The following is a 19801-nucleotide window of genomic DNA, read 5'->3' on the forward strand; positions in this document are numbered from 1 at the left end:
TCTTTCCTTCAAATTATAAGTTTCTTTGGCTACAACTCTCTGCAACTCTCTCTCTCTCTCTCTCTCTCTCTCTCTCTCTCTCTCTAAGATAAGAGTTTTGTAGAAAGAGGATGGGGAGAAAACCTTGTTGTGAGAAGGTAGGGTTGAAGAGAGGACCATGGACGATTGATGAAGATAACAAGTTAATGAACTTCATCCTCAACAATGGCATACATTGCTGGAGACTTGTTCCCAAGCTTGCAGGTGTTTGTTTGTTTGTTTGTTTGTTTGATCATAAAAAGCTCTCTCTCTCTCTCTCATTTTGATTTTGATTTTGATGGTGAAGGTCTGATGAGATGTGGGAAGAGTTGTAGACTAAGATGGATCAATTATCTAAGGCCAGATCTTAAGAGAGGAGCATTCTCGGAGGTGGAAGAGGATCAACTTATCCAACTTCATGCACGTCTCGGTAACAGGTCCTTAATTTACATGCAAATTATTAACCATGCATTATTATTATTATTTACCTCTCTCTCTCTTCTTCTTCTTTTTTTTTTTTTTTTTTTTGTTTTGTCTCTCTAAACTTAATATATAGCATTGGGATCTTTATCTCCTCCAGTTTCCTGCGCAGCCCAATTCCGTCAGTGCATGTAATACAGGGGGCGTAATGATCACCCTACCCCTACCTGAATACTCTGCCTAGTTGGGGTCCACCCCCCTGTATTACAGGCACTGGGGCAACTGGGCAGAGCAAGGAACTAGAGGAGATAATTTTTCCACAGCGCAATATTGGGCATTCATTCGAGTCTAGTTCCTCATCATATACGTGTGAGAGGTAACCACTTATCCCATTTCTGCCATTGGGAAAATGGGTATTAATGAAAACAAAAAGGACAAGTGGTTACCTCTTCCATGCATATTCACCTGTATGTACATACATGCAAATGATCCATTCTCCATTCCTTAATCCACGTTCCAAAGGATCTGACCCTGACACTCTAATCATGGTAAAGGGTATATTTTCTTGAAGGTTCAAAATATCTTTTTCAATCCAATTAGAGTGTTAGATTGCCATGGTTGAAGAGATTCTCTTTACAATTTACACCCTTAATGAAAGAAAACTTTTGCTAATTTAATTAGTAATGGTATAATACATTGCCCAAACTTTATTTGTTTGTGCATTTTAAAAGCTAATAAAAAAAATTTTGTGAAAAGAAAACGTGCAAGTGTGCTGCATGCCCTTTCACATGCCACCACTGGACCCTACACTTTCTCTCCTCAATAAATGCATCACATATTGGACGATTCGTCCCCCTCCCTCCCTTATTGGCGTAAAACTAAACTCTGGTGGCATCATATGAAGCTCTCTCCCAAACTTTTTTACTTAAAAGATGTCATTTTAGTTCTCCAATGAGAGCTATTTTTTTTTTTTCAAAAACAAAGTTGATATCTTTTGCAGATGGTCTAGAATAGCTGCACATTTCCCCGGCCGAACAGATAATGAAATCAAGAACCACTGGAATACCCGAATCAAGAAGAAGCTGAAGTTCCTTGGTTTAGATCCTTCAAGCCACAAGCCAATAACCACACACCTAGAAAAATCTAATGGCATGGAAGGTGAACCAATTGTTGAGCCTAATAGTACTTCATTGAGAGAGCAAGAGAATAACTTTATTAATGTTGTTGTGCCATTTGATCAACAACAACAACAAGAAGAAGAAGACATTTTGGTGCTTCAAAACAAAGAAGAAGACTTCCAAGTGCACTCAAATGAAAGTACAATAGATCTTTCTCATGGTTATGAAATGTTGTGGGAGACCTTGGATGTGGGATCAATGGTAAACCCTAAAACCATTGATCCCTCTAATTCTAATGATTATAGCCCTTCATTTTCTTTGGACTATTCACTTGATCAGTCTAGGAATGAAGGTCCTTCTTCATTATCCCTCCAAGAAAATTATAGGCAATGTTGGATTGATAATGTGGATTCAATGCTTCCATGGGATGGATTCCTTACTATAGAAGACATTTTGTATTTTGGGAAATTGCCTGTAAATTAAGTTATGAGTCTCTCTAGCACTCAAAAGTCTTTTAAGGTTTCATTGATGATTCATCTTAAACTAATTGGAGGGAATGGAAAGAAAGAATTGTATACATTAAATTGATTTTGTTCTATTGTGGTGTGCTATTTAATTAGACAGTAAAATATTGGCTTAATTATTCTTTAATTTTTTTACTCGGCCTATCGCCTTTTTTTAGTCTTAATTATCGAAGTGCTCAAACTTGTATCATTTTTTTTTTAGTATGTAAACTTTTCCTAATTAATTTAATCTTCATACATTTTAGATTTTTATTCAGTTTTCATTTTAATTGGTTTCGATGATTTGATAATTTTAATTTATCGTTTTAACGTCGAATATTTTAAGATGAGAAAAATAAAAATTGTTTTAGATGGGAGAAAGAAAGTTGTCAGGCTACATGCATGGCGTACATTAGGGCTGGAATGGATAGTGAGAGGGTATTTTGAACATAATAAAACCCTAGGAGGGGTTTGTACGTGAACCCTAGGATGGTGAGTGAACCGTCCTCTATGAGTGGTGGAAAACTTTGTTCAAAAAAAAAAAAACTACAAAGGAAAAAAAGGTTCAGAGAAATCTTTCTTATGTAGTATGTACAAGAAACTCAAAGAATACACCCCCTTGCATTCTCAAACAAACGCCTTCCCTAAGTTCTTTCAAGTCAATATAGTAAGGTCCATGTTGCTGCAAAAGCGTACCATTTGCCACAACTTCTGGTCTCTATTCCTCTAGCACATCACACAATACACCCTATGACTCTACAAAATGACCAGTGCTAAACAAAGGTTCAAGTTAGTGGAATTGGAAATAGAATCTGCCTTCATGGATTATGATTATGATTCATGGGAGGATGGACCTTGGTGTCACAGTAATGGTTGTTCTATTGTGACCAAGTGATCATGGGTTCAAGTCTCTAGAAACAGCCTTTTCACAAAACGAAGGTAAGGCTGCATACATTATGATCTTCCTCAAACCCTGGAGTGGCGGGAGCATCGTGCATTGGGTATGCCCCTTTTTATTATGATTCTATCAAAATTGGTTTGAAATTGGTTAAAATCATCAAAAATCAATCTAAACCCTAGAAATGCCCTAAAATTTTCAATCGGGAAATTGACCAGAATCAGGAATCTGATCCAACCGATTCTTTAAACAATGGCTAACACTATGAAGTACTAACAGGATGGCGTTACAAACACTCCCTCTCACATACACAAGGTCTTAAAAGAGTTTATATTAGAGATCTCTACTTAGACGCATGGTCTCTACACAAGTGTCTAGGTCAATGGGTGAGCACACCTAGGTATCTATCCAGGGGGACAGAGGCATCATCTCACGGTGCCCTGTGAGAACGCGTAGCAAATACCACCAAGTAGAGATCTTTTTCCCATTACCCTTTATATATATCCACATTTTCTAAAAGACTTGGATTTTCTTTAGGGGGGTAATGTGATTGGGCCACATAAGATCATGTTGACCAATTGAAGTGTTGAAATGTCAACCCAGGACCATTCCCAGAGCTGGAGATTGAGGGCTATTGAGTTTAACTTTATTAAACTCTTTAAGATGAGTTACACTGCAACACTGTGTTTGGATAAGCTTGTTTGTCTATCGTGCATACAATCAAGGAACCATGTAAAAAAGGGAGAAAACAAGTTGCCCTGATTTTATTTTAGGTAACTTGTTACCATGAGAATTCTAAGACAATATTATTTTTTGGGAAAAGGTTTCCTAAGCCCTCGGGTAGAGTATGCTAGCACTTCTGTGTTTATCTCTCACGTGAAATGACCTCCTTACCATCCAATATATGATATCATTTTACTACACTTCATTGGTGTGCTTATATAGAGTTGAGCTCGTCTCTAGGGAGCCCAGCACTCCCAGGGAGCATCCAGCCATTGAGCTATACCGCACACATCCACATCCCTAGGAGTGCACCGAGATGTGTGTAGCACAGTCCCACCCTTGGATGCCCCCTAGGCGTGCCCTGGACGATGAGCTCCTTGGAGAGGAGCCGGATCCGCTTATATATGGTGCTTGCTAAGAGAACCCTCTCCCTTATCCTTTATAATCTAAAATCTAAGGAGAGACAGAATGCTACCAAATTGTATAGCATACATTAGTGTCTCCCTATGTTTATCTCTCTCCTCCCTCCTATGTTAGATTATGAAAAATAATATTGTGATAGACTTTTAAACCCTTTAAACATCTCTAGCAATGCACTCAATTCTACGATATTACTCATTTTTTTTAACTCAAATTTCACTTTCCAAAAAATAAAACAGTTAAAATGCCAGCTCAATCACCTCTGGAAAGGAAAAGAATAAAGTAGATGCCAGTATTATATATAATGGCGTAGGGGAAAGTGCTATTAAAACCATTTCTGATCGACTCCTATTCTTCCCATTCCTAAGTTTAAAGCTGCAAAAATGCTCAGAAAAGAAAACAAATTAAACATTGGGTTGGCTTTTTCTCCAAGGAAGCGTGACCCCTGCACGTCTGGGGGCCAATGAAAGTACATATGTTGACATCATTGGGGGTGGGATTTTCGTCTTTGATGGGGTTGGACAGTCATTTCACCTCCCTTTATAAGCAGTACATTCCCCCCCCCTCTCCTCTAGGGGTGTAAATGAATAGTCAAAATTTGTTTCCGTATCCGAGTCCATATCCATTTAGCACTATCCATATCTGTCTGAAAGCTAAACAAATGCGGATATGGATAGACTATAGCTGTCCGAAAAATAATATTTACATGTAAACGGATAAAATATTTCATCCGTATCCGTGTTCGTATCCGTTTAGCATTATCCGAATCCGTTCAAAAACTAATCAGATGTGGATGTGGATGTGGATATAGCACTATCCGAACCGAATCCGATCCGTTTACATCCCTAACACCACCCCACCCCCCCCCCCCAACATAGAACTATAGAAGGTTTCTCCTTTAAAGGTCCCTAGCTCAATTGTAGTTGATTCTCCATTCAAATGCTTAAAGCTCCTTACTCATGGAATGAATATGACTTCTTTTTTGTTTTTCATTTATTCATGGCTTCCATGATTGTACCCACGATACTTAAACAAGCTTATCCAAACACAACTTAAAGTGTTGCAATGCCACTCATCTTAAAGTGTTTATAGCCTCACTAGCCCCCTCAATCTCCAGCTCTGGGAATGGATCCTGAGTCGACCATTTCAACACTTCAATTGGCCAACAGGAACCTACATGAGCTACACAACCTTTCCACTCATAGATATCTATAATATATTAATAACAATACTCACTACAAAAAAAGTTGCCTTTATCGGTATACAAAAAAAGAAGAAAAAAAAAATTGCAAAATCTCTTTGCCGGTGATTTTTTATCCACCAGAAATCCGCCATAAAATATTCTGCACCTAAAAAATCCTTTTTTGGATTTTGATGGTGTTTGGTCAAGCAAAATAGTTTTTGATGATTTGCATAAAACCAGGTATACATACTTGGGATTATTTGTATTATTTTGGAAGCAGTAAGCTTACCCTTATGAGGAATTAAATCAAATACCCTGAAGAAACATGACCTTAGCAGAGATCCCTCGAGGTTTCTGAGCAAGCGGCATAGAGACCACATCAATGGGGAGCAATGAAACAGTTTCCCACGTAGAGGCAGAGAAGTTATTTTGCATAAAGAGGAGAAATAGAGAGATGGCGCTACCTCAGAGAACCTGTTTCCATTAATAAATAAACAAATTTAATGGGTTATCATTTGTATTCGTTTATTTTGTTTTTCAAGTCATCTTCAGTGTTCATTGATACTAACTTGTCTCAGCTGTAAACCTATAATGCCAGTCTTAAATAAAAGGAAGGCATTATATTGAGAAACCAAATAACATTTATACTAGCTTAACCAGACTATCCCTGTAGACTGTAGAGTGCATTATTCTCAAGAAGTAAAGTTGTGCGTGGAAATAAAAGGGGTAACCAAGAATCAAAGTTAACTAATGTAGGGAGAATCAAAACCATTGCAAAATTACTTCAAGAAAATCCACTTTCCCTAGGTCTAATCCAGCATTCATGAGAGCATTCAGATCCAGGTCGTCCATCCTTGTATGGAAAGTAGGGTTGGGGCATTAAAACACCGATTCCAATCCGGATATCAGCTCGGACCAACACGGTTCCGATTCTGTGTTTTAAAACCATGTTCATGAATTAACAATGTTACGGAAAAAATTACAGATGCCAGCTTCTCTTAAAGGCAGATAAAGTTCATCTCATCTCACAAATCTATGACACGAGATAGCTTCTGGATCCTATTCAATAAAAAGTCCCCTTGCTTGATAGTTGCTTGGTACAACGCATTCTTTGCATCTGGCCTGTTTGTTTCTAGCACACCAGCGACTTTATCAATCTTGCAATGAAGTTTCCCGGCGGCTATGAAACGAGACAATTCCCTGGAACAAATAAACAGTAATTAATTAAAAGCACATAAAATTCCTTAGACCAAGCACCACCTCACAAATGAAAGCCCATATGTCAAAGCATCTCCCAAACATACAAGGGGGCAAATTATTGCTAAGGGTGATTTGAAAAGACACAATGATACTTACATATCAATAAAGTCCACTGTAACTCCAAAAGCAGTAGCCATTGCTTCCATGGTAACACTTTTATAAGATTCCAAAAACTGTGAATAAACCACAGTTCGGATCTCCCTCATGTAATACCGGAAATGGGGATGTAAATAACGATCCAATTTAATTTGCTCGGTCAAGCCAGCTGATAGAAAAGACAGAAACCAGGATCAAACGGTTAGCCCATCCTTAATAAGAGTCCTCTCACTGTAGCCATACTGACACCCTATATATGTAAGAAGTATAATGAGAAAAGAACAAAGAATATAGTAGCACGATCCTTGACAAAGGAAATGGACCACCAACCTCCAAAACTGAATATAAATGAGAAAATACAGCCATAACAATGACACCATAAGAGCAAAATGTTAAAAAACCAAATCCAAGACTGACTGTGTCTTGCTAGATCATAATCAAACTCATCAGCAATCCTTCACTTCCAAATGTATAAGCATCTCATTGGCATAACATACCCTATATATTGTTTTTAGATAGGCTCCATTAGTCTCCACGTGACTTGGGCTGCAAATGCAAATTTTCACTTCACTGCCTGGTTCCCACAAAAAGGACGTAAAATAGGGAGGACAAATTTCGTTGGGCCCCACTCATTTTACGCAGCTTGCATCATAAAAGTTGTGGCTCAAAACCAAGTGCAAAATTTCTATTTTCTAAGTAGGCAGCAGCAGCTATATATATTCGAGACCACACCATAGAGTCTCCCTTCCAAACCCCCCCCCCCCAATTTAATGAATGAAAACTGAGTTTAGCATTGATAATGGCTGTGGGATGCAGTGAGGTGAGATACCTAGGAGAGAGAGAGGCCCAATCCACCCTATCCCTTTCCTATCTTCTTCTCTTATCTCCCAATCGATACCCAGTTGTTACTCTGTTATTGCTGCTTGTTTGAGGCCCAACCGAAGGTGTGTTATTGTTGCTGGAAACCTTATATGAGCATTGGAATGTTCTGTCAGAGATTCATCAGTTGCTGATTGGAGGACCCCAAAACAGTCCCTGCGGTTCAGTTAATTCAAGGAGCTTTGATGGGATTTTCAACCCCCCTTCGATCTGCAGATCTGACTATCAACTGTTGCTGATATTTAGAGGACACAATCAAAACACAAAACCATCCCTTCAATAGTGATTTGGTGCTGATTTAATGATTGGGTTTGTCTATCCCCATTAGTTACTAATTTCTACGTTTTAGTTTCTATTTTCATGTTACTGTTGATGCAGATCCAAGCCTCCTCGAATTGAAGAAGCCACCCTAAACCTAGGGTTATAGTAGGAGCCTTAGTATAGCCTATACTTAGTTTATTTCAGTTATACTTAGTTTTATTTTCTGTTTTGTAATTGAACCGGCTTAAATTGGTTGCATCCAATTGGTTCAATTGGGTTAGTTTAAGTGAAGAGCTCCTATTGGCTAGTAGGATCTTATATCCTATTGGTTGATGAGGAATCTCAGCTATTTTAAGAGTTTTAAGTGTTTTAAGTCAATAGGGGTAATTAGGTCTCTCTCTTTTAATTTGTTTTAAACTTCAGATTATAATCCTCCACGATTTCTGAAGGAGGTTTTTAACTTGTAGTAGGAATAGGCTTAGGCCATATTATTAAATAGAAACATGGGAGAGGCTCCCCCACATATTCAGAGTTTTAAAAAAATATTTCGTTGAAGCTTGCTGTCTTGCTGCTGCTCCTCTGCTCCAATCTTGAGTGCTGCTGCCTTGTGGATCTCAAGGTGAAGGGCTGGAGGACTCCAGTGACTCCTTGCATCTGCTTATGATCAGGAGGTCCTCTTCAATCAATTCTCAAGCTCCTACTGCTGTTGATCTTCAAAACCAGTGAGTTATTTAATTTTCGGCAACTATCTTCTTCTCCTAATTCCTTACAGTCTACCCTAATCATTCTCCAATCGACCTCCATTAATCCTATCTCCATTAAACTCTAATTTCCCAATTCAGATCAATTTCCCCATTAGTTTATCATCAAATTTCAACCACAGTTCCCTCACTGCCCTACCTACACTCGATCCTTACTTCTACCCCCAAACCTTCAACTAAACCCTAATCCCCCTTCATCCCCATTAAAGCCCAAAAGCCCAAAATCTGTCTTGACTCATTCAACCAGCCAAAACCTCCCATACTACAACCGAATCTTCCCCACACTGTCCCTAGCACTCGACCCATCTAAACCCTATATTCCATCACCCCCTTCTCTCCCAAAACCCGAAACCCTAACCCTAAAATTTCCATAATTTTAAATTTTGTTTAAACCTATTAAATTTAGACCATTAGCTTCCTTTAAACCTGCCCATCATTATCATATATCACACTCACCTTTTACCCTAGCATTAACCCTAGAAATTAACCTAAAATTCCTGTTTTGCTCCATTGGAACTGCAGAACCAGCAGCCCCTTTGGTCCGTTATCATTAGATCCTGGTTAATTGGCCTCTAGTAGGACCATTCCCCATATAGAGCTGCATTAACTGTGATATCTCAGCATCAGTCCATTAATTTGGACTGAGAATTCTAGGAACCATTCAGCCCTTTGAGACCCATACTCGATGGGAATATAAGGCCCATCCAACATGTGTAGCTACTGTTTCTGAAGTTGTTATTTCTCTGGTTGTTTGGTCTTGTTCCTGACCAGATGTAAACTTATTATGGCTGCTGGTTGATTTTCTCTTTGGCTGGGATTATTCTAAATACTTTGCTAATTATTGTTAAAGTTGTGTGGTTGATATACTCTACAGCCCATCTATTGTTAGGTGATTGTTTGGTGTAGTGTTGCTAAGACTAGTGTTGAGTGTTCTGTTTGCTAGTAACTGAGATCCTGATTGGGGGTTAGGTCACTTGTAACAGCACCTTACATTAAGTTCAAGCTGTCAGTGAGGGCAAACTAGCAAAATTCAGACATGGAGTTTTGCTCGCTATCTTTCCTCATACCAGGGGCTTCGTCCCCTTATGCAACAACACCTCCCCACCCCCTACAACTCTATCTCTCTTTGATTGTCTCAGATCTCTTGGTTACATCACGTCATCAACTTTATGACCTCTTCATGATCTCGTCCTTTTGGCTATCAATTGTTTTAGTTCACAATGAATAGTTTAATATAGCTGCCTACAGTTGGTTCCCAATTGTATTTTCAACTTCAAATTGAGTTTTATCACTACCAATAGCACTATTTATGGTGCTACGAGCAAGTTGTGGCTGCTTGTATGTAAGAATAATGGCATGTTTCCACATGTTAACTAATATTAAAAATATATTTTTGAAGTAAAAACACTGATAAACACTTATATGAAAAAAAAAACAAACATTATATTTATGTAATAATTTTACCATCTCTTCTACATCAGGGAAAAATTTTGGAAAGTAAAACTTTCCTCATTTAAAATTTTTTGCTTGCTTGGAAATTCTTACATGAGAGCAAACGGAGCCTAGGGAAAGGAAATGCGAACATGATTCTCAACTACATCCACTGAGGAAGCGAAAGACCTCCCAAAGAAAGGTCTATTAACAAGAAGACTTACAAGACAAAATTATGATATGACCTTACAAGTACAAAATTATGATATAAGCGAAGAATCAAAGTGATAACAAATAACAAAAGCTAATAAGCCTATTGCAAGATATGAGGACACACTTACCAAATGCTGAGAAGAAAGATTTGTATTGGCATCCATGTAAAGAGTTCATAAACTCAGACAGATGAGGAATTTTCCCTATAACTGTTAGGATCTCAGGTGCATCCACCACCTTCAACAGATAAAGTAACAATTTTTTATCAATAAGAACTTTGTTAACAGAAAATAAATCCCTCTTATAAATTAAGAATAAAACAGGTCACAACGCCTTCAAAGTATTATTTCAAATAGAACCAATTAAAAGTAGCCAGTACTATGTGTGATGGCAAAATCAAATATACCTTTTGCTTCAGAGAAACTCTGTCCAAAGAAATGATGCTTGTAAGGACAGTATAGAATATGAAGGTATCATAAGGAAAAATCTCATAAGTCGTGAATGTCGATATTGAATCCAGGAACAAGGAAGCAGCTTTCTTGAAGTTTCTTGTGGACATGCAGTACAAGCCTTCGTAGACCTTTAAACGGTTTTTCCTCTCCCAATCACCACCTTCCTCAAACAAGCTGCCATAAAAAAAAGTGAGAAATCTTTATCTATATTTCCCTTGGGAAAATATTCTCTGCACTGGGGGCGCAGGATACGCCCAGACACATGGGGGTTGGGCGAAATGACTAGCCCGCCCCCCTGAATGACCAAAATGGCTGCCCTGTCCCGCTCCATGTGTCTGGGCGCAGCCTGCGCCACCGTGTGCTCCCAGGCAGAAAACATCGCCCCATTTCCCTTTTATCTATATAACAATAGAGATGAGTTCAGACAGTAAAATTGACTGAAATTTATACAGAATCTCAACTTACTTCTTCGCCTTATCTAAGCTTTTGGCTATGAGATCAAAGTCCATGTAGAAAAACCCAAGCTGAAGTGTATAAAAAACCAAGTCCATCTTTTGGCCAATGGCCACTGTCTTGCTTTCAGTGACCTTTAGTTGCTCCAGTGCTTTTTCCTGGGATTCATAGAGGGGAATAGGTCAGTGAGATGTGAAAACATCCACCAAAAAGAAGCTCTGAAAGAAACAGGAAAAAATCACTGACACAGAACAAGAGAAAATGTAAGCTACCTTGTCACTGATTCGAATATAGAACAATGATTTCGCAAGATGGGCTTCTCGGACTTCACTTTCACCGAGGTTCTCTTCAGCATCTGCAATTCTGAATTAATGGAACAAGAAGGTTTATGTAAGCACACAGTAATAGTATTCTAATAATCATGGCCTTGAGCAATAGTTTCTAACTTTATAGAGATTGCTATTAATTCAAATAGGACAAGGGGCAGGTCTAAAACACTTCGCGAAAAGTGGAGAATATAGGCATGCAAGGTTTAGAATTAAGAACCAATATGGCCTACCTAGAGATGAATAACAACAAAACAGGGTTTGTGTAGTGAACCCAATTTGGTGTGGTCAAGGTTTAGTTGTGTTGAGTATTGATAATAGCTAAGACATGCTTATACCCTTTTTTCCCTTGTACTCTTCCTTGATATTTTTTTCCAAAAATGGAAAAAGGATGGACAGCAAATATGGGCGATAATTTACTGTAGTGTATGCTAAAATATAAACATTATCAAACAAGCCCTCCAGATACTCAGTTCAAAGAAAAGGAAATAATCCACTTGAATCTGATCATGGTAGCAATGATCCAGGACTTTCTGACAAATCTGATCATGGTAGCAATGATCCACAAGTTTCTGACAAACAGTCAATGGATTTCCCAAAAATATCAATAGAGATACTTAGCATTGAAGCTTAATAACAACTTGTACTAAGGTAATAATGAAGTTGTCCAGAAAAAAAAAAAATTCCCTCTGAGACATCCTAATCGAATGGAATGATTAATGCTACAGTTGAACCCTTTGGTAAAACTAATTCTAAGTTTAAGGGTAACTTAGGGTAGAGGTTGTGCAATCATACCAAAACATGATTATGTTGATTATGTTATGATCTCCATAGCCCACTTTTACAAAAATTAGGTTTCTAATGTAAATGATTTTCTCATACTTGTAATTTTCACCTTAACTTCATGTCCGAATTTAGCATTAGATAAGTGTGAAAAGAAAACATCCAAACATAAAGAGTTTGATTAGGATGCATTTTAGAGCTAATATATACAACAGCTTTAATTAGAGCTAAGAAAACCAAACTGACTGAAAATTAGGTCCCGGCAGAAAAGAAACTCACTTCTCATCAAGCTTCTTGAGCTCTTCGTCGATTTTCGAACGCATTGAATCTAGAATAGTCCGATCCACCTCCAAGACGTTTTCGGTCGCTAGGGTTTCGTAAAGTAGAGCCATGTCTGAAGATGAAGAGAGAGAGGGCTAGGGTAATGTCGTCAAAATGAAGGAAACTGAATGGAAGAAATGAAAAAGAGAAACGTAGAAACTAATTGGTTACCGTCGGCTTTAACAAATGTCAAGACCTCCTCCTTCAGCCTGACCTTCTCAATATCCGGCACGTCTGGGTGCCTCAGAAGGAAAAGCTTATTCGCTAGAACCAATTGTGGCTGCTGCTTCCCTTCCTGTGCTTCCATGTTCGTCCTCTCTCTCTCTCTCTCTCTCTCTCTCTCTCTCTCCCCCCTCTCTGTGGACTCGGAGTCAGGAGACTTGGGACTCAGGGTTTCCTTGCAGATTGAGTGAAAGGTCTTTCCTCTCTATAGCTCTACTGTCTCCGGTGTTGTATATGTGATCCCGTGCTTCGCAGAACAGTTAGATTAAGTAAAGAATATTGAGTGGAAAATAATTGGGTCACCCGCGGGTGATGTAGATTGCTAACCCACCCAACATAGAAAATATTTAGGGTTTTTGACAAATTCCCCCCTAAAAATACCTATTTGTCCAAATGTCTCATACAATTTTTTTAATTGCAAGTTCCCTTTACTTTCAAAACAATGTAGCACTTTGGTCTCTGCCGTTAATTTGAAACTTTAGATGTTAATTTTAGGGAGTCTAATGATCAAAATACCCTTCTGATAAAATCAAAATAAAATGACTAAATTGCCCTCATCTTCTCCAAATAGTTTAGGGTTTTCAAACCCTAAACAATTTGGAGAAGATGAACCCTAAAATCAAACCTCCAAAATTGAAATGGGTTTGTCTTGTTGTAGGATTCATAATGAAACATCAGTTTCTTGTTAGTTGCTAAATTTATGTTTTTGGAGTCTTACAAGAAGTCGTAATCACCCATCAATGGGATAGTTTTGATGACTGAATCAAAAGAATTTTGTGGCTGCCGTGCGAGCTTGCTGGATGGACTCATTCTTTTCCTCTCTGAATCGATTGCTTTCTCCTAATCATTCTTCTTCACGGGTATGATTTCCTCAACACTTCTATCCTTTATTCTTCTATTTTGTTCTGTTTTTCTCCTTCCTTTTTCTTTTTCTGCTACTGTTTTCCTTCCCCTTGCTGTTGACGGTACTACTGGGTTGAGAAGAGTTTGCTGGAACTTCATCAAATCATCTCAGATCGACCTGAAATTTTGGGAAATAGTTCCTCTCCTATTGGGCAATGTTGACTGCAAAGTTTGGGGCTAATGGAGTTGGGGTTTAGGAGATCTAAAGCCATCTTCAAAGCTGGTACTGTTCATTCCGCCCAGGACAGTTTCAGATATTTATTATTATTTAATCGTTGAAGATTTGAACTGCTATGTGTTATATTCAAGAGGTCTCAGTGTTAGGATTCTAATCCTATAGTTTCAGCTAGATTGATTTCATATTGAGCTAGTTAGAATTAGAGACCCTTGAAGAAGTTCTGATCGTGGGTTCCGTTTAAATCGAAAGGAAGAAGAAGACCAAAAATCAGCATTTGCAATTCGTTAAAGAGTGGATCCATGGTACATTTGGGTTCATCTTTTCCAAATGGTTTACGGCTTGATTTTCAGTTTCAAACCCTAAATAATTTGGAGAAGATGAGAGCAATTTGATCATTTTATTTATATATTTTGGTGGGTTTTTACCAGAAAAGCATTTTGGTCCTTAGATTCCCTAAACTAACATCTAATGTTCCAAATTAACAGCAGAGACCAAATTGCTACATTGTTTTGAAAGTAAAGAGAATTTGCAATTAGAAAAGTTTTAGGGGGCCATTTTCAGGGGGTATTTATCAAAAACCCAAATATTTATGAGGTCATATGTCCTATTAATGTATATTTATTCTATAGAAATCTCATCATAAATGCCCTTATATGTTTTTTTTTTTCTCACATTTGATATCATCAAATAATATTTGGATTAAAATCCTATGCAATTCCTTGATCTTACGGTGCCTTGCAGTTCAGGCATGAGAGCTCGATACGTGAAAGATGCTTCATCCAACGGTGCGAGTTCAATTGACCCAATTTTTTTTTTCTTTTTTCTTGAATTCGGCACCATTGGATGTCTCATCTTCCACATGTCAAGTTCTTAGACCTGAACTACAAGGCATCACAAAATTAAGGCACTACAAATGATTTTTTTCCATAACATTTTTACCCAAAAAAAAGAAAAGAGATATGATCACATAACATTGGAATAGCATACATTTTCAAATCTCTTTTTTTTTTTTTGGGTAATGCACACATTTTTTATTTTTTTAGGTAAGAATACATTTTCAATTCTAGGTATTATTTAGAGTTGGACTCACGTTCACGTACATGAGCGTACGAGAATAGCTCCTAGCTGTTCAGATGGAATCCATCCTTGTGGGTCCCACAAAGTGGATTCCATCTGTACAGCTGAGAATTGTTCTCGTACGCTCACGTACATAAACATGAGCTGGACTCATTAGTTATTGGGTCACCTATGGGGGGACTTCAAACATTTTCTCGATGATTTTTTTTGAAAAGTTTTCACGTATATCCACTGAGATATCATGTAATAACAAAAACACCCGTTAGTTTTGGAAAATTATGCGTGCCCTTTACTTTTGTAAAAAGTTAATAAATGCATCCATCTCATTAACTTGGGACTAACACCATTAGAATTAAAAAGCAAATTGCCCTCATCTTCCCCAAATCGTTAGGGTTGAAAAAAAAATTCAAATGGATCTTACCATCCCAAAATCAATAGTATTAGTATTTTTGGGGATTTGGATCCTCAACAGCCTGGGGTTGAGCTAAGGGTGTCAATTGGTTCAATTCCAATTATTTGGTTCGGTTTCGTTTCAATTCTAGAGAGTGTTGTTGTGATCCAGAACCGAACCAAGAATCAAAGCGATTCCAAAAATCAATACTCAAATCGAACCGGCTCGGTTTCGATTCTTTTTCGATCTATTTAAAGTTCTTACACGGTTTGATTTTGATTCCTCTACTCATTCCATATAATATTGTAATATATACTATAATAGTATTATAAAATCTAATACTAAGATTAGTAATATATACTATTAGTATTATAATGTATTAATATATTATAATATATTAGTATTATAATAAAATAACATACTATAATATTCTACTATCCAAAGTTGATTCGGTTTTGGTTCTAAAATTCAATTCCTATGCTTAATCCCGAACCGAACCAAAATCCAAATCAATTCTGAAATCTAATACTCAAATCTAGCAGAATTTTATTCAATTTGATTTGATTTGATTTGACTTATTCAATTAGGTTCTATTTTAACACTCTTAAGCTAAACAGCTATCGTGTTGCACTCAACTCACAGACCACCACGCGAATTTTATTCCAATCCACCAGTAAAATTTTAATCCACCATGTTGAGCCCGGACGGAGTAATTACAATTTATTTTCTTTCTTTTTTTGTTGAGCCGATTCCAATTTTCAAACGTTATCCATGGAAGACTCTGGAAACCCGAAAATATGAAAACCAACTCCTCACATCTACACTCTTCTACTTAGTTCTAGACACCCTGAAACGTTCACATATCCAGAAATTTCCACTACTACCCTTTAAATATGACTTCCATCCCCCAATTCTTCCATAAACAGATTGTGTTGTCACTCTGAGTAATCAGATCCAATTCAAAATCCAATAGCAGGAAAAGGGTACTAGAAAAATCATGTCTTCCTCATCCTTATCTAACGTTAGCTTCTCCTTTCCCTTTGCACCAGAGAGAAGCACTGGCTTTAAGCTGCCCTGTATTGGGTCTCAATCCCTGCTTGGACTGACAGGTAGAAGACGTGCGAACAATGTCAAGGCCATGGTGGCAGCAGGAGAAGGAAGAGACAACCTTGATCACTTGCAGAGAGCAACCAAGCACCAAACCACACAACAACAACAACAGCCAAAGAGGAGAATCGCCCCAGTAGCACCCATCGGTATGTAAACAATACCAAATAAAATAAAAAAAAATTACTAAGAATAAACCAATTCACCGTTGGTTCTTGTTGTGTACAGGGCTATGGGATAGATTTCCGACAGCAAGGACTGTGCAACAGATGATGGAGACGATGGAGAGAATGATGGAAGACCCATTCGCTTACAGCAGCACTTGGCCATCACCGAGCCAGAAAGAGGAATACAGAGGAGGAAGAACGCCATGGGGGATCAAAGAAGGGGAAAACGACTACAAGATGAGGTTCGACATGCCTGGCATGACCAGAAACGATGTCAAGGTATGGGTTGAGGACAAGATGTTGGTAGTTAAGGCCGAGAAGGTTCTCAACAAGAAGAAAGAATCTGAAGGCCAAACCCAATTAGAAGAGGAAGAAGAGTGGCCGGAGAAAAGCTTTGGGAGATATAGCAGTCGGATTGCGTTGCCGGATAATATCGATTTCGAGAAGGTAAAGGCGGAGGTGAAAGATGGTGTGCTCTACATAACCATTCCAAAGGCTTCTTCTTCCAGTAAAGTCTGGGATATAAATGTCCAATGAGAGACTCTTTGCCTGTAATTTAAGTTCAAGAGCAAGTCAGTTTTAGTTTATCTGAGTATTTGAGTTTTGATTGTATTTGAATTATAATTTTTGAAATAGACTTTGAACCAAGAAATCTGAAGATTTGGATTAGATACTTGTTGGATTCTCCCACAAGGGAGAACCCTATCAAAAATTGGCGTATGCCGCTGTGTGCGGCGAGCACACGGTATTCTTTAGTAAAAGGCGAAAGAATAGTTCGCTCTGTGCTCACCGCGCGGCTGCGTGTTTTTTATGGTTAGTAGAGTGTTGGTTATATAGAAAGCCTTGGAAGGTTGAGTTGCTTCTACTTTACGATGTGGGACTATTTTCCTCTTTCTATTATATTCTCAAACTTCTAATCGGAAGGTGTTCCCTGATCCTCCCATCAGTTCTTGTAGTTCTTGCATGGGGACCGTCCATTTAACAGATTTGGATCATCTCCAACGAGCATCCAGTGCTGTCAAATGTGTGCGGCACAGTTCAACTGTTGGATATTTCATTGGGTTATCTACTAGGATACCAAATCCCATTTGTCATCTTTAGATTTAGACCATATTCAGATCTTCTACGATGTGCTGCCTGCAGCGGTCATTGCAACGTACATACAAGGTGTGGTGCAATGACCGCCTTACCCTTGCTCAAACGAGGGTAAAGCGATCATTACACTACACCTTGTGTGTGCGCTGTGTGCTGCTATGGGCGCTATGGGCAATGCACCGTAGACGATCGGGATCCATTTAGACCAGCCACACATAGGACCACAAGATCATTCTACGATAGATGGTTGTGCCCTGTAAATTGTAATTGCTCTCAAAGGCTTCAACCACTGACGTTATTAAACGTGATTGTTCAAACTTCAAAACTCAAAAAACCTGTAAATTTGTGACAGCATTGGAAATCATGCTCAGACAGGCCTTCAACCCTATCGTTTATGCCATTCTTCCTACCAATTTTAAAATCCCAGCTGCGTCATGTTCGACGATCTCCAGTGCCTTCTTGCACAACTCACATACTGTTCGAGAAAACGCCTCATCCAACAACAGAGACCACGACACCAGCAGGCCAACGCTCCTATCTCCTCCGACATCGGCTTATGTCCATCTTCCCTTCTGCAGAAAACGTTGCCATTACTGTGACTTCGCGATCGTCGCTCTGGGCAGCTCTTCTTCTAATACGACCGATGATGACCCGCGTATCACAAACTACGTTCGATTTCTCTGTCGTGAAATCGAAGCCACCACAGCCGTGACACTTCCTGAAAACCACTCGCCTCTCGAGACCATCTTCTTTGGCGGAGGAACACCATCTCTCGTGCCTCCAAGACTCATCTCTGCAGTTCTAGATTCGCTGAGATCAAAATTTGGGGTACATTTCAATGCTGAAATCTCGATTGAAATGGATCCAGGGACGTTTGACACGACGAAGATGAAGGAATTATTGGCGTTGGGAGTGAACAGAGTGTCTCTAGGCGTTCAGGCCTTTCAAGAAGAGTTGTTGAGGGCGTGCGGAAGAGCCCACGGCATCAAAGAGGTATATGAAGCATTAGATACCATCGGTTCATGTGGGCTGGCGAATTGGAGCATGGACCTCATCTCTTCTCTCCCTCATCAGACGCCAGAGATGTGGGAAGAGAGCTTGAAGCTCACCATAGAAGCTAGTCCTGCTCATGTGTCGGTCTATGATTTGCAGGTGGAGCAAGACACCAAGTTCGGAGCTCTGTAAGTTTAACCAATCGGACGAGCTCATGTTTTACTTTGTTTCTTTCCATTAAATTGAATTCGAAAGTGTGTTACATTTGACACAGGTATACGCCAGGGGAGTTCCCTCTTCCATCTGAAACCCAATCTGCGCAGTTCTATAGGATGGCCTCGGAGAAGCTTTCTAATGCCGGGTACGAACATTACGAGATTAGCAGCTACTGTAAGAGCGGGTACCAGTGTAAACACAATCTCACTTATTGGCAGAACAAACCATTCTACGCATTTGGTCTGGGCTCTGCAAGTTACATTGGTGGGGTGAGGTTCTCAAGGCCTAGAAAGATGAAAGAGTTCATGGGCTATGTGCAGAACTTGGAGGATGGATTGGCTAACCACCATGACATTGGTAGTGTCGACTCCAAGGACACTGCAATGGATGTTGTGATGCTCTCGTTTAGAACGGCGAGAGGCTTAGAACTGAGATCCTTCGCTGCAGAGTTTGGGAGCTCTCTGTTAATCTCCCTCTGCAAGGCACTTGGACCGTATTTGGAGAGTGGACATGTGATTGCTCTGGACAAGGAGAAAAGAGCATTGCATGCAGATGAACTTGAATCTACGCTATTAGATGAGAAGAAGATTGAAGAGGTGGTGCACTTTCTTCGGCTTAGTGACCCAGATGGATTTCTTCTGTCAAACGAGTTGATATCTGTTGCATTTGCAGCAATGTCTCCATAATACCAAGTTTTCTGCAAGAAATTGATAGAGAAGAGTTGCAGTAACTTGGCTCTCAAGACCATTTTTCCCTACATTAGTACAGAGTACAGACAGGGAAGCTTTTTTTTTTGGGGGGGGGGGGGGGGGAGGGGGTGTGAGGGGCAAGGGAGGAGGGGAGCACAAAGCTTAAAGTAATGGATTGAAATGGCAATTACTCAGTAGAACTAATATTATACATTTTCAGCTTTTCATCAATGGCAGCACACAA

At 39.0% G+C, this 19801-nt stretch overlaps 4 protein-coding genes and 1 non-coding gene across 5 annotated transcripts; 3 read left to right on the plus strand and 2 right to left on the minus strand.

Moving 5' to 3' along the window:
• Window positions 1-46: 46 nt before the first annotated feature.
• Window positions 47-2039, plus strand: LOC122671188 (myb-related protein 315-like). The gene is made up of 3 exons (XM_043868291.1): window positions 47-243; window positions 326-455; window positions 1439-2039. The coding sequence occupies exons 1-3, from the start codon at window positions 111-113 to the stop codon at window positions 2037-2039; spliced, it is 864 nt and encodes a 287-aa protein (XP_043724226.1). The 5' UTR covers window positions 47-110.
• Window positions 2040-6255: 4216 nt separating this feature from the next.
• LOC122670699 (26S proteasome non-ATPase regulatory subunit 6 homolog) lies at window positions 6256-12867 on the minus strand. Its single transcript, XM_043867660.1, has 8 exons — window positions 12691-12867; window positions 12478-12592; window positions 11362-11452; window positions 11102-11247; window positions 10591-10810; window positions 10313-10421; window positions 6640-6808; window positions 6256-6483 (listed from the first exon to the last, which is right to left on the minus strand). Exons 1-8 carry the CDS (start codon window positions 12824-12826, stop codon window positions 6309-6311), a joined length of 1161 nt encoding a protein of 386 aa, XP_043723595.1. The 5' UTR covers window positions 12827-12867; the 3' UTR covers window positions 6256-6308.
• A 3364-nt stretch (window positions 12868-16231) lies between these two features.
• LOC122670701 (small heat shock protein, chloroplastic-like) lies at window positions 16232-17121 on the plus strand. The gene is made up of 2 exons (XM_043867661.1): window positions 16232-16546; window positions 16626-17121. The coding sequence occupies exons 1-2, from the start codon at window positions 16288-16290 to the stop codon at window positions 17099-17101; spliced, it is 735 nt and encodes a 244-aa protein (XP_043723596.1). The 5' UTR covers window positions 16232-16287; the 3' UTR covers window positions 17102-17121.
• Window positions 17122-17246: 125 nt separating this feature from the next.
• Window positions 17247-17363, minus strand: LOC122638442. Its single transcript, XR_006329438.1, has one exon. It is a non-coding gene; the product is annotated as a U5 spliceosomal RNA (small nuclear RNA).
• Window positions 17364-18012: 649 nt separating this feature from the next.
• Window positions 18013-19680, plus strand: LOC122671891 (heme chaperone HemW). Its single transcript, XM_043869365.1, has 2 exons — window positions 18013-18840; window positions 18927-19680. Exons 1-2 carry the CDS (start codon window positions 18023-18025, stop codon window positions 19552-19554), a joined length of 1446 nt encoding a protein of 481 aa, XP_043725300.1. The 5' UTR covers window positions 18013-18022; the 3' UTR covers window positions 19555-19680.
• Window positions 19681-19801: the final 121 nt, after the last annotated feature.

The sequence above is a fragment of the Telopea speciosissima genome, chromosome 8 (genome assembly GCF_018873765.1).
Source record: "Telopea speciosissima isolate NSW1024214 ecotype Mountain lineage chromosome 8, Tspe_v1, whole genome shotgun sequence".
Classification (NCBI taxonomy): domain Eukaryota; kingdom Viridiplantae; phylum Streptophyta; class Magnoliopsida; order Proteales; family Proteaceae; genus Telopea; species Telopea speciosissima.